At 43.8% G+C, this 14,988-nt stretch overlaps 1 protein-coding gene across 2 annotated transcripts in view; it reads right to left on the bottom strand.

Moving 5' to 3' along the window:
• ITPR2 (inositol 1,4,5-trisphosphate receptor type 2) overlaps positions 1-5,315 on the bottom strand; it is a 604,865-nt gene extending 599,550 nt beyond the window's left edge. The window contains exon 1 of one of the 2 annotated variants that reach the window (XM_004006770.5): positions 4,831-5,315. In XM_004006770.5, the coding sequence (XP_004006819.2) occupies positions 4,831-4,922 (92 nt within the window). In that variant the 5' untranslated portion in view covers positions 4,923-5,315. Of the gene's footprint in view, positions 1-4,090 lie in introns of both variants that reach the window. The other variant, XM_060413298.1, reaches the window with a different exon arrangement.
• Between the last annotated feature and the right edge of the window lie 9,673 nt (positions 5,316-14,988).

Genomic DNA, 14,988 nt, shown 5'->3' with positions numbered 1-14,988 from the left:
TCTCCTCTTTCACTTTCATCAACAGGCTTTTTAGTTCCTCTTCAATGGAATATTACTCAGCCATAAAAAAGAATTATATAATGCCATTTGCAGCAACACAGATGGACCTACAGATTATCATACTAAGAGAAATCAGAAAGAGAAAGATACAGAAAGATACAGACTTCCCTGGTGATTCAGCAGTTAAGACTCTGCCTTCCAATGCAGGGGGTGCCAGTTCAATCCCTGGTCAGGGAGTTAAGATCTAACATGCCTCAGAGCCAAAAAACCAAAACATAAAACAAAAGCAACACTGTGACAAATTCAAAAAAGACTTTAAAAATGGTGGTCCACATCAAAAAATATTTTAAAAAAAGAGAAAGGTAAATACCATATATGATATCACTTATATGTGGAACCTAAAATCTAAAATGTGACAGAAATGAACAGAAACAGTCTTCTGGACATAGAGAACTGACTTGTGGTTGCCAAGGGAGAGGGGTTGGGGAGGGATAATGCAGGAGGCTGGGGTTAGCAGATATAAGCTATTATATAGAGAATGAATAAACAACAAGGTTCTACTATATAGCACAGAGAACCATCCTATGATAGACCATAATGGGAAAGATATTAAAAACTATACACATGTATATATGCATAACTGAATCACTTAGCTGTAAAGCAGAAATTAACACACTGTAAATCAACTATATCTCAATTTTTAAAATTAAAACAAAAACAGCAACACCACATTTGAAACTGTACAGCATGTCCCCAAACTCCTTCACTTTTAAAAGAAAAATAAAAACCATAACCTTAAAGTGTACAGTAGCAAAAAAAAAAATTGTTTATTTAAAATATCTTCACCATCTTCATCCAACAGGATTTAACAGTTTTCCTTAATGTGTTTCCTAAATAGATATGTAGATGAAAAATTAAGTTAGAAAATATAAACCAGGCCCCTTTGTTACCAATACAAGCTGGAAGAACAATACTCTACCTTATTTAGCAACAACTCAGGCTTCAGAAACATCAGGTAAATACTAGTTAAAGGATAATTGTGGGGAGGTGGGTGGGCGGGAGGGAAATGCAAACCTTTGCAACAGGAGCAGTCTAATTTCTCAGACTAAGAAACTGAGCTTAAAAGCTAGGTCACAGAGCCTACAAAAATCTTACCACATTTCCAGTTGGAAAGGCCTCTAAAAGGGCCTACTAAACTCTAACAGAATGAAAACCTGTAATTTTTTTTCCAGCTGAAAAATTCATGACTTTATTGCAAGAAATTCCCCAAAACCAAATAATAACAATGTGTATTCTCTCAAATTTCCACACTAGATACTAAAATCAGATACGATTTATCTGTAGACAAATAAATATCTAACAATTATCTCGTGATAATTAAGCTGAATTTGAAAAACCATCACACGACCAAAAGTGTCAAATAGATAAAGAGTGAAAACAGAAGTCAGAAACCTTCAGCCTCATTTTTAGCTCTTCCGCTGAGTTTTTAATATTACAGTGGAACAAACTATGCTGGCTAACTACAATGCCAATGTCTCCAATCAAGCTCTCTGATTCACTTTAACAATTCACACACCTTTGAAGAAACTTAAGGGCCACAAGGGAGAAGGCAATGGCACCCCACTCCAGTACTCTAGCCTGGGAAATCCCATGGACGGAGGAGCCTGGGAAGCTACAGTCTATGGGGTCGCGAAGAGTCAGACACGACTGAGTGACTTCACTTTCACTTTTCACTTTCATGCATTGGAGAAGGAAATGGCAACCCACTCCAGTGTTCTTGCCTGGAGAATCCCAGAGACAGAGGAGCCTGGTGGGCTGCCGTCTATGGGGTCGCACAGAGTCGGACACAACTAAAGCAACTTAGCAGCAGCAGCAAGGGCCACAAGAATATAAGCATAATGTGGATTTTCCTACAAACTGTCTAAAAAAAAGTGGGGGACTCTTTCCTTTCTGTCTCTTCCATTCACTTTTATAATACTCTAGGGGTGGGACAAGCATATACTTTTACTCTCTACAAAGACATGCTGACATGAAAAGGGAATAAATGATATGAACAAGGTTATAATTAACAATAGACCTCAGACAACAGATCTCCCTCCAACTATAGAAGAGCAGAGAGATTCAATTTGAAGTATGCTCTCTCTCTTTGATAGAAAAAGTGTATTACTACGATCCTACAACAACATAATGAAAAACTATAATGCTGCTTCCATATTTATGGCCCTAAAAAAGATGCAAGGTAACATATCTACCAGTTGTCTTCTACACTACCAAAGCAGATGATGCTACTTTGCCTAGAGAACATTTCATGTCGCATGCACATAGGCTCCTGCCAGTTTTGTAACTCCTAAAACTCTCAGGCCAATGTAGTTCCATGAACTATATTGTACTCCAACTATTCCATGGATTCCATAAAGAAAAAGAACACTCAATCAAAGCACCAAGCTTCACCAGCAGCAGCATACCCAATCCTCACCTTAGAATTGAGCCACATAGAGGTCTTGTCATAGTAACCTCAAAAAGAATCCATTTGTCAACAGAAAAATAATACTGCACAAACACACTCTAAAGCAACTCAACTTCCACAACACCAGCAAGAAATGTTTAATACAAATCTACATGCTACATTAAAGGTCAAGCTTCTTTCTTTCAAGGCTTAAAGACAACAGTATGTAACCAAAGAAATACACACTTGGCTGAGAATCTGGGGACAGGGCTACAGTTCCAGCTTTTGACATTAATGCCCTCTGCTTCGTAGGTAAGTCACTTCATTTCTCTTCCCCTCCGTTTCTCCACCTCCAAATTGAGCGGGAGAGACACTACAAGTGCTTAAGTAGGTAGTTACCAAACACATTCCTCTGCTGAAAGTGTGTATGAGTCGCTCAGCAGTGTCTGACTCTTTGAAACGCCATGGACTGTAGCTGGCCAGACTCCTCTGTCCATGGAATTCTCCAGACAAGAAAACTGGAGTGGGTTGCCATTTCCTTCTCCAGAGGATCTTCCCAACCCAGGGATTGAACCTGACTCTCCCGTATGTCAGGTAGATTCATTACCATCTAAGCCACCAGGGAAGCCCTCTTTTGCTGAATAACACACTACAAAAACATGGCTTTTTAATTTGACTAGGTTTTATACTTTATTCCTAATCCTTTTTATTATTTTGTCCAAGAGTGTCACTATTGCTCACAGTTACCAAGGGAGTGATCATTACAATAGCGAACATTTTATACAACTGCTCCCGTGCCTGGTGCTATACTAAACACTTTATGTTAACTCACTTCTTAGCACAGTCCTATGAGGTAGTAACCACAATCTTCCCATTTTCAGAGGTGAGGAAACTGGAATGCAATTATACAACTTGCCCAGGGTCATCATGTTCATAATAGGAAAAGCAGAGATTTGACCCCAGGCCCCTCCAGCTTAACCACCATGTTACCTCCACAAAGAGTCCACAGTGGAGAAGGGGGAGGTGCAGCAGAGTCCATCCGCAAAATGTTACTGGGGGCCCAAACACTGACCTTGTACTGTGAACTCTCCCAGAAACAAATGTCAGCTTACGATTTACAAACTCAGGACCAAGCACGTGTTACAGCTGTTTTTTTTTTTTTTTTTTTCCTTCCATGCTTTAGTTTCACAATAAATTAACACTGATCTTAAAGGAATTACATTAAATCTACCTCCCTTCTTTCACTCACTAGAGGAGACGCACAAGTAACAGAAACTGTGGAAGTTGGGACTCCCATATCCCCTGTCAGGTAGACACCACCCAGTGAATAGCATGGCTCAAAGTCACCGTCCAATGACGCTGCATGTTAGGTCGTGTGCCCTAAAATCTAACAGCAGGAAAAAAAAAAAAAAAAGTGACCAGTCATAAGTGGAAACACCAGTTCCTCAGCCTAAAATCTCTAAGACTGGGGAGTCCAGCTACTGAAACTAGGCGGCAACAGCAACAAAAGCCGTGCCTATGCAAAGACAATGCAGTGCGCATTAAAACTACAGGCTGGTATTCACCATCAGGACAGAGAGAAAATACTTGTAATCAAGGAAGTCCTCTTTATCCAGCTAGCACAGGTTATGTTTATATACCTACCTCCCCCATTCAAAAATCAACTTCAATCTCAAGAGCCAAGCATTTGGCTGCATCCCAGGAGAGGCTGAGCATTTCAGTGGCCCCAGGCCCGGAGAGGGGAGAAAGCAGGTGTGAGTTCTAGAACCCAGAAGCCCCCAGGACGCCCCCGAGGAAAGGCGAGTTCCCGTTTGGCACGGCCAAAAGGAAATTACTTCAGCGTAGCGGGGACAGTGAGCTCCTCCCGCAGGGCAAAGCCACACTCCTCCCGCTCGCCTCATCGTCCGTCTCACGTCCAAGGCCACAGACTTTTATCGACTGCTCTTACAAACCCGGCCGTGAGGGGCAGGGGCTTGAGAGTCGTAGCGAGCAAAGGTGGGGAGAGGAGCCGTGTTGTTTGTGTTGTTTTCTTTTTTTCCCCACCTGTAAGGGGGAAAAAAAATTTTTTTTTTTTTTTACCCTTACATTTTTTTTTTTTTTCAATCAAAACAACCCACGGAGAGGCCAACAAGGACTTCGTCGGGCCTGTGTTCGGGCTTCTGAATCACTTCCTCCTTTTCAGATGCGTCTGAGCTCGAGATTACGAAGTTGCTGAGAAAGTCCTGCCTCCACCGGCAGCTTCCTGCGAGCGCGCGAGCCGAGCGCACCGCGCTGTCCGCGGGCACAGCGCCTGCCCAGCAACCCCAGGCGAAGGGGATGAGCTCCGAGGGGACCGAGCGTCAGGGCTCCCCAGCCCGCGCTCCCCACCCGGCGCCCTGGCTTACCCCAGCGTGTTGATGAAACCGTTGACCGAACCCTCCGCGTACAGGGACACGATGTCCCCTATATAGAGGAAGCTGGACATTTTATCGGACATGCTGCTTCATGCTCCGAAGAAGACGTCCCCTTCTCTTCTCAGCACCCGCGCCGCCCTCTCCGGGGAGCCGCAGCGGCAGAGGCGGAACCGAGCGCCCGCCTGCAGCCCAGAACAGCGGCGGCGGCGGCGGCAGGCACGACCGGAGGGATAGAGCTGCGCCGGGAGGGCTGCCAGGACCGGAGCAGCAGCTCCGGAGACCCCGCGACGCGCGCCGCCCGGACGCCGGGAGAGCTGCAGCCGCCGCCTCCCGGCAGGTTTCCTGTTCCTTTCAGAACTTTTCTCTCCGACACCTTTGCTCCTCCTCCTTGCTCCTCCGCTCCCGCCTCCGCAAACCCTCCGCGCTCCGCGCGCCTCCGCGGCGGTCCCAGCCGCCTGGCCGGATCTGCTGCTTGCAGAGCCTTTGGGTCCCCTCGGGGAAATTTTTGGACCAGGTGGTGGTGCCCATTGGGCGAAGGGGAGCCGAGGAGCGTGGGGACAAGGAGGCGGAGGCCAATCAGGCAGCGGCGGCAGGGGGCGGAGCCCGGCCAGGGAGGGACGACTTTAGGGGGCGGGGGACCCGGCCACCCGGGAAGCCGCGGCGCGCGCGCACCGAACGCGGGGAGGCGCTGGAGGGGCGACAGTGGGGCCCCCGAGCCGCGAAGCTGTCGCCCGAGAGCCGCCCTGGAGTGGCTAGACTTGGGATGCGACAGTTCCCGCCTGGGAAGGCGAAGGGCAGCGGGGTCCAGGCCGGTTCCCGGGTCTTAAAGGGGGCGGGGAGCATGAGAATTGGCGATGAGGCGGACGCGCTGGACCCGAGCAGACGGAGCCAGCCCCACGCCTGCAGATGAAAAGGAGGAGTCAGGGTGGGCTGGGTGCGTGGAATGGGTAATATGCTGACTGAGGGAGAGAAAGGTGTGTTGAAGTAAAGGAAAAAATAGAACTTTTTCAAAATACACAATAAGGAAAGAAAATACGAGGGAAAAGGAGGGAGACAGTGGGGAGGGAGAAGGAAGGGTTTGTCGCCATGTGGAGTTAGTTGTTTAGGTTTTTGTCTCTAGTATTAATGTAAGGCGTTAGTGAAACTTGACCCGTCAGCAGATGTCCAGGTAGACGCGAGGGAAAAGTCACTTGGCCGAGCCAGCAATTTTTTAGCCAACCGTAGGCAGCGAACCTTCTCTTAAACCTCGGAGGCCGCGCCTCCTGCTCCTAATCCCAAACCCAGGTTTAATCTTCCACCTCCGGAGCCTGCTGTCACCCTCTCACCGACAGCCTCGGTTTGTTTCCTTTTTAAAGCTTCTGACTCTTAAAGTTCCAACGGTCATGAATGAAACTGGCAGCGGGACACGTTTCCACACCTTCTTTGTTGTTTTTATAACTCTCGTCTTATCATTTTAAAAGACTTTGGTCCTGTCCTTCCGGAAGGCCTGGAAAAGGCAAACTTGGGCAGCAGTTAGGACTCTAGACACCCAGTCAAAGAATTTCGACCTAAGTAATCCCCCCAGAGCAAGGTTTGCTGAAAGGTGAAGGGACTCGGGGCGGACAAAGAGGTGTGTGCCAAACTGTGCAACTGATGGAAATTTAAATTTACAGTTCAAGGCTGTCTTACATTTTGAAGATGGTTGACACTTACATAATGGAATGTAAAGCTAGTTCTGCAAAGTTGCTTTAGTCGTGTCGGATTCTTTACGACCGCATAGTCTCTAGCCCACCAGGCTCCTGTGTCCATGGGATTCTACAGGCAAGAATGCTAGAGTGGGCTGTCATTTCCTTCTCCAGGGAATCTTCCCAACCCAGGAATGGAACCTGTGTCTCTTTTATGTCTCCTGCATTGGCAGGTGAGTTCTATACTGAAGGAATAAGCTTAATATTCAGACGTTTAGAAAGCATACAAGATAGAGGAGAATAAAATGTTCACAGAATCCAGGAAATGTCAGTGCAAAGCCTGTATGTGTTGAGATAAACTGGACCCAGTCATTGTCCTACCATGTAACTGACAGATCTCCCTTTACTTCCGTGTTCTCCTTTGGAAATCGTTACTTAGCAACTTAGAAATGCCTGTTATGTGACAGAAGCTCTCTTCTGTCTACATGATACACTATATTAACGTTGGGAGCCTCCCAGACATTGAACTATTTAAAAGCTTGCGATGGAACTTGATGAAGACCCTGAAAATGGAGGTTTCTATTTATCCAAGAAGCCCATGGATTACATTCTATGGTTTCTCATGTTGCACAATCCTGTGCCAAATATCCAAATGGATGCTCCACTATTATTGGCCGAAGTCATGAATGTTTTTCTTTGTTTCCCCTAGGTACAAACTTATCGGTGAACAAGACATTATAAACACGTGCATCATACTAATGAACAGGTACAAACTTCAAGTCATATAACCAAGATCAATGTCTTTTTTCCTCCTCACCCCATCCCCACCACCACCATCCACTGAGGTGTCCTGTATAGTTTGAGACCTGAATCCAGTCACACTTCTGCATTAACATGAAATAGATGGTCAGTCAACCACCGAAGGGTCTTCTGTGCCTTAGCTATTCTGGCAATTCTTTCCTTCGTCTGCTCAGCTTGGCAATCTTAGAATCATTTTTGACTCCTCTCTCTCATGTCCCACATTCAGTTTACCAGCAAATCCTGTCAACTCAGCTTTCAAACTATAAACAAAATCCTACAGCACTGGTCCATGCCTCCATCATCTCTCTCCTGGATCACAACGGACTACTCACTGATTTCCCCTCTTCCACCATTGCACCTTTATGATCTGTTCTCTACCAAGAAGCCAGACATTTGCTGTTAAAATAGAAACTAGGTCAAGCCTCTGCTCATTGCAATGGCTTCCCACCTCCGAGTGAGTTCTAAAGTCACTTCCATGGCCTTTAAGGCCCTATGTTGATCTTCCCCCTGGGCTGATGTGGTACAGCTGTGCAGGTACACATATGTGAGCAGCACCTTACGTATGAGTGAGTGGCAAGCAGTCCACACCTGCACAGCCATTCTGACAGCCCGCCACCACATCTCTGACTTCATCTCCCACCGCTGACTTGAACCCTTCCGCTCCAGCCATCTTGGCCTCCTCGCTCACCTTCACATATGCCATAGGAGGGCACTGCACTTGCTGTCCCCTCCACCTTGTGTGTTTTTCCCATGTGTATCTGCAGGGTTCAGTCCTTCTCCTGCTTCAGGACTCTGCTCTGATGTCACCATCCCACAGGAGACTTTCCCTGACCACCCTGTAAAAAATACTGTCCTCAGCTTCATTTGTTCTGTCTCCCCAATTCTGTTTCTCTTAGATTTTTTTTTAGCACAACATGTTATTTGCTTATTTATTGTCCTGTCTCCTCCCACTAGAATATGAGTTCCAGGATGGCAGAGAATTTGTCCCTTTTCATTCCTGCTTTATTGCACTATTATGAGAGTTCTTGGCACATGATAAGGCAGTTAATAAATGTATGTTGAATGTGTAGGAGAAAAGTCCTCTAGTACAGCTCTTGTTATAGAGTCTCAGGGACCTCTGTAAAACTTGCTATCTCCAAGAGTAACCGTACTTCAGTTGGGATGCATGTTCACCCTAATCCCAGATTCCCAAACTTTCTTCAGGATCTATCATTGTCTTCTCTTTGAAGCTAACCCTAGGATAGAGAACCACATTTGAACCCAATCCTAATTCTAACCCACTCTATACATACGACTTGTCAACAGGCACCATTAACCATTAATGACTTGACTAAATCCCACATAAGAAGAGGATGAAGGAAAACGCTGAGTCCTAGATTTACTGAGACTAAAACTGTGGTGATTGAGAAAACCTAAACTTAATGTATCCAGAGTTGACTAGATTTTTACCACCAGTGAAGTGAAAGTGAAGTCACTCAGTCGTGTCCAACTCTTTGCCACCCCATGGACTGTCGCCTACCAAGCTCCTCTGTCCATGGGATTCTCCAGGCAAGAATACTGGAGTGGGTTGCCATTTCCTTCTCCACGGGATCTTCCCGACCCAGGGATCGAACCTGGGTTTCCCTGCATTGGAGGCAGACGCTTTAACCTCTAAGCCACCAGGGAAGCCCTAGTAGAGATGGGCAATTGAAACAGATTAAATTATTAAAGACCAGGTTGGCCTCACATCATACACAAAAATTAACTCAGAACAGACCTAAACATATGAGCTAATACTATAAAACTCCTATAAGAAAACATAGAGGTGTTGATGTATTCAGAAACCAATACAATATTGTAATTATCCTTCAATTAAATAAGAAAAAATATAGGGGTAAATGTTCATAATATTGAATTTATCAATGGTCTCGTAAATATGGCACCAAAGCCATAAGCAACAAAAGAAAAGATAGATAAATTTGACTTTACCAAAGTTAAAAATTTTGTATCTCAAAGGATGCTATCAAGAGAGTTAAAATAATCATATGGGAGAAAGTATTTGCAAATCATATATCTGATAAGGGACTGATAAGATAATAACGAGTGTTGACAAAGATATGGAAAAATTGGAATGGTCTGTTGCTATTAGAAATTTTGGAAAAAGAGTTTGATAGTCCTTAAAAAAAGTTAAACAAACTTAACATTTGACCCAGCAATTCCCTGGTGGCTCAGAGGGTAGAGTCTGCCTGCAATGTGGGAGACCCAGGTTCTATCCCTGAGTCAGGAAGATCCCCTGGAGAAGGAAATGGCAACCCACTCCAGTATTCTTGCCTGAAGAATCCCCATGGACAGAGGAGCCTGGTAGACTACAGTCTGTAGGGTCGCAAAGAGTTGGACATGACTGAGAGACGTCACTTTCACTTTCAGCAATTCCACTCTACAAATGTATTCAAGAGAAATGAAAGCATATATGTGCACAAAAAAATTTGTACAAAAATATTCATAGTAGCTTTATTCATAATAGCCAATGTCCATCATCCATGATGAATGGATAAATACACAGTGGAATGGTACGTGGCCATAAAAACTACTGGTTCATATTACAACATAGATGAACCTTGAAAACATTATGCTGAATGAAAGAAACCAGGCACAAAAGATCACGTTATGTGAGTCTAATTATATGAAATGTGCAAAATAGGCAAATTCATGTAGATGAAAGTCAATTCATGGGGACGTCCCTGGTGATTCAGTAGCTAAGACTGCACTCCCAATGCAGGGGCCCTGGGTTCAATTCCTGGTCAGGGAACTAGATCCCACATACTGCAACTAAAGACCCACATGCAGCAACAAAGACCCAGTGCAGGCAAATAATTAATAAATATTTTTTAAGCCAATTGTGGTTACCTATGGCCTGGAGTGGATAGGAAAGGACACAGGGTTCCTTTTGGGAGTGATGAGAAAGTTTTCTTCAAACATACACTTTTGCTCACTATATTTTTCCCTTGACCTCTGTGTTCTTGGTTTCACCTGACACCTACTTTGAGCAACAGTAGCTTCATACTTAGCTGCCGAGACTGGGGAAAAGGTGGTAGGTTACAACTAAAAAGAATTCAATGAAGCTGTAGGTGGGGTAAAACACATTACTTAATTCCTCATTAATTGTCTGAATGCATAAACTCAAAATGTTCCATCTTCCAATCAAATCACTTTTGTCATCAATGACATCAGCAACCTCTTAAGTAATCAGGCACAAAGTCTTGGAGTCACTCTTTTTTCTTTTCTCTACCTACTTTCTTACCTTTATCAAAAAATGTCTCCTCTTTACCTTCCCCACTTGCTCCATCCTATACCTGTTGCCTGTTCCCAAGTCTCTACTCTTCCAGTCTCCCCCACTCACTGTCCTCACAGCAAGCCAAAGCACTCTCCTTACAAGGCTGATCTGATCAAAACTGCTCAAACTTACAGTGACACCCCCTTGTCTACAGAAGAAAGTTTAAAGTCTTTAACTGCTGGTATGAATATTAGATACTGTGGGCATCAGTCCATCTAAACGGATTTCCTCTACTGAGAATGTGACACCACCATGTCATAACATTCCTCAGTGGTCATTATCTGGTCTCCTCCTTTGATAACTTTAGTTTCTACTCTTCCACTCCGGATAGCCTCGTGGGAAGCCAGACTTCCCACATATAATCTAGTACTTTTAGTCTCATGATTTTTCTTTTTATTGACTGCACCGGGTCTTAGTTGTGTCGTGCGAAATCTTCAATCTTCATTGTGCCTTGTGGGACCTTTTAGTTGTTGCATGCAAATTCTTAGTTGCAGCATGTAGAATCTAGTTCCCTCACCAAGGATCAAACACAAGCCCCTTGCATTGGGAGCTCAGGGTCTTAGGCACTGGGCCACAGGGAAGTCCCAGTCTTCATGCTTTTGAATGCAATGGTCCCTCTGCCAGAAAATCCCCTTCCTCCTTCCCTCCTCCCACCTCTACACCCTAAAGCTCCATTTCCCCAGGGAAGTGTCCCAGGTACAGCCAGGGCAAAGTGCCCCTTCCTCCTGAATCCCATCTCTGTATTCACTAGGGAGAGTTCTGTGGATTTGTCCTCTAACAAATATGCCTTAGTCATGTATACAGCCTGCTGTGAAATTTTGTACTAAAAAAAATGCTGTGAGAAGTTGATAAGATTCTCATAGGGTTTGTCATAGATCCCAGAGAACTGTCCACTTTTCCTCCATGTCTACCAGCCTGAGTGGGGTCAACACCAGCCCCCTCCTCCAACTCCAAGCATGGGTTCTGACTAGTCTAAACCAGTGCTTCTCAAACTTTAGTGTAAGAACCATTTTAAAACACAGCTCCCTAGGCCCCATCCCATGGAATTTTTGACTTACCAGGTCTAGAGTGGGGTTTACTAGCATTTCTGGAGGAGGTGGTCATGTGTGGAAGGGGTGGAGAGAGGTAGGGTGAAACAGACTTTGGTGAGTGGGAATGCATTGCTGAAAAAATAATGTTTTTCCTTTTTATCCTGAAATAATCTCAAAGTTACAGAAAAGTTATAGAAGAGTAACTTTTTATGAAGAGCACATCACTTTGACCCAAATTCACCGATTTTTATAATTTGCCACATTTGTTTCATCATTGTCTTTCTCTATAAACACACACATACACACATACAATTTATTTTAAGAACCATCCGTCTACAGCTTGCATATATCATGCCCCTTTACCTAGGACTTCATGTGTTCCTAAGAGCAAAGATATTCTCTTCTGTATCCATAATACAGCTATCCAGCTCAGAAAAGTTAACATTGATCTAAAACTTTAATCTACTGTCCATAATCCAGTGTGGTCAACTGTCCTTCATAGCAGGGGATCCCCAGCCTTCAGGATCTAATGCCTGATCATCTGAGGAGGAGCTGATGTAAAAATAATAGAAATAAAGTGCACAGTAAATGTAATGTGCTTGAATCATCTCAAAACCATCCCCACCACCCCCAGTCCATGGAAAAATTGTCTTCCACAGAACCAGTCCCTGATGCCAGAAAGGTTGAGGACCACTGCTTGATGGCATTGTTTTTCCTCCAGGACAGAATCCCATGCAGAATCACATACAGCATTTAGCTGTCATATCTCTTCAGTGTCTTTTGATCTGTACCAATTCTTCAGACATCCTTTGTCTTTAATAACATTGACGGTTTTGAAGAATCAGGCCATTTATTTATAGGATAGTCCTCTGTTTGGTTTTGTCTTGCCTTTCTTCCTAACTAGATTAGGTTAAGTGTTTCCAGCTAGAATAGTATTAATATGTTAAGTGACAACGTGTATTTCCTCAGGCGACTTGACCTCAGGAAAGTGGTGTCCATCTGTCCCCTTGTTTATGACTTTAGTTTTGATCACTGTCAAAGTGTTATCTAGTGGAGAAGAGTTTAGCAATAATCCCAAAGCAGGTCTCATGTTAAAGATTGATCCACAAGAAACACCCTTTTAGCTTGGGAAAATTCCACAAATGTAGGCCAATCCCAAAGCAGCAGCAAGTTTGATTTTCCTGCCAAGAATGGTGTCCAACCCATCTCCTGACCTTTAACCTATTTCCAAAGCTAGGGTTTTGACATCTACTCTGTTTCCCTACCTGCAGGGGACAAATTCCAGTCTCCCCCAGTGGTGCCTTTGAAGTTCTTCCCAGATGCGAGAGCCAGTTATCTCTTCCACACCCTCCTCCCAATACACACACATACACACACACACACACACACACACACACACACACACACACACACACACACGCTTGGATCTTGCCCATGCACTGAGGGTGGGGCAGGACTCATAACACAGCAGCAGTGCACACCAAAGTACTTCAAAATCATTTATCATCTCCAACAGCCTAGCTCATATTTCCCTTCACAATGTGCATCTTGGTCTTAATTATTGTATTTCAGTGTCTCCACTGAAAGTTCTGTTTAACATCCTATTAAAATATTCTTCCAACCTCTTAGAGATATTTACACTACCAGCTGTTAAACTGCTCAAATATTTCAATTCTTGCTTACTTTGCAACTATTCTTCCTCTAATATAATTTCATGTTCTCAGCTAGATATCAGGACAACAGTCATCAATCATAACTGTATACCAGAATAATTAAAAATAAAGCATCACATAGACCTGGTTTGTGTGTGTGTTAGCCTCTCAGTCGTGTCCTACTCTTTGCAAGCCCATGGACTGTAGCCATCAGGCTCCTCTGTCCATGGACTTCTCCAGGCAAGAATACTGGATTGGGTTGACATTTCCTTCTCCAGGGTATCATCCCAACCCAGTGATCAAACCTAGGTCTCTTGCATTACAGGTGGATTCTTTATGGTCTGAGCCACTTAAACCTGGTTTAAGTCACTAACTGACTCTCTGCTGACTTTATGCAAATATTCAGCCTCTGATGCCTAATTTTCTTTATCTGTAAAATGAGAACAATAGTACCTGCCTCCTAAAGTCCTTGTGAGATTTAAATTAGAAAATACACTAAACAAGTTTGACATGGTGTTAGTTATTTTTGTCATTACCATTGTCTGAGAGAAAAGCAATATTAAAAGTCATAAGAAAATCAAGCATCAGAGATACTGTGACCTGTGCAAGAAGACAGATCAATGACAAAGTCAACACCAGACCTGTCTCCAGAGAGTCTGAGTCAATAGCTGCTTTATTTACACATCAGCCCCTTCAGTAAACAGTAGTGAATGCCTGATAATCTCTTTCAGGGATATTTGATTCCTTAAAATTTCTTTAAAAGAAAGAAATCTGATTTTTAATGGGAAAATTTCAAACATACTAGAGAAAACAAATTTTGAAACCAAAGTGGCTAAATTCCCACCCTGGTGCTGCACAACCACCTCACAATATCCCGTGGGAACTCTGCCTTCCACAAGTTTTTATCTCTTCACAGAAGGGGGGCAGATAAAACCCTGAAAGAAAACTGCCATCTAACACAAGAAAAAGCTGTTGTGCTTATGGTCCCCAGCCTGATAACGGGAAGACATAAAGCAGACCTCTGATTATCCCTCACCTCTTACAGACTTCCCGTACTATAAGAAGTGCAGTTGGGGCAATTAAGGTCCTAAAATGCAAACTAGAAGCAATTTCTCAACGTGTAATCCCATTTCCCAGATCCCTCAGGATTTCTGACTTGCTCTTAAAGGTTTACTTCAGGAACTTTAACCTTGTCTTAATGAGTGGAAACAGACTACTAAGGCCAAACCCGTCAAACTAGTAACTGTCAATGAGAATGAAAGACGTAAGAGCAAATATGAGTAGAAAGGAAAGAGATGGGGAAAAGTAATTATATTAATGACTTCTATATTTGAGTCTCCGAACAAAGCACTTCTCCTATATTATCTAAGAACTTCCAGGAGATAAATACTACTTACTATCAGCCCTATTTCACAGCTGAAGAAACTGAGTCCAAGAGAAGTTAAAGAACCAACCCAAGGGCACCCAACTAGTGGGAGAAAAGAGAAAACAGCGCCATAACTCAGAAAAGGGCGAAAACAGGGAGAGTAAACTCAAGGAGAACTTCCTGAAGTCTTTTTTTTGACCTGACCTTTCCCAAATTTGCCTTGGTTTCCTCTCATTTGTGTACGTACTATAAACTGTCATATCGTCATTTCTCACTATCTGTGGGGGATTCGTTCCAAGAGGGCCCACGGATACCAAAATCC

This window comes from Ovis aries, chromosome 3 (assembly GCF_016772045.2).
Source record: "Ovis aries strain OAR_USU_Benz2616 breed Rambouillet chromosome 3, ARS-UI_Ramb_v3.0, whole genome shotgun sequence".
Lineage (NCBI taxonomy): Eukaryota > Metazoa > Chordata > Mammalia > Artiodactyla > Bovidae > Ovis > Ovis aries.
Note: the sequence above shows the minus strand (reverse complement) of the source record. Positions and strands in the feature narration are given on the sequence as shown.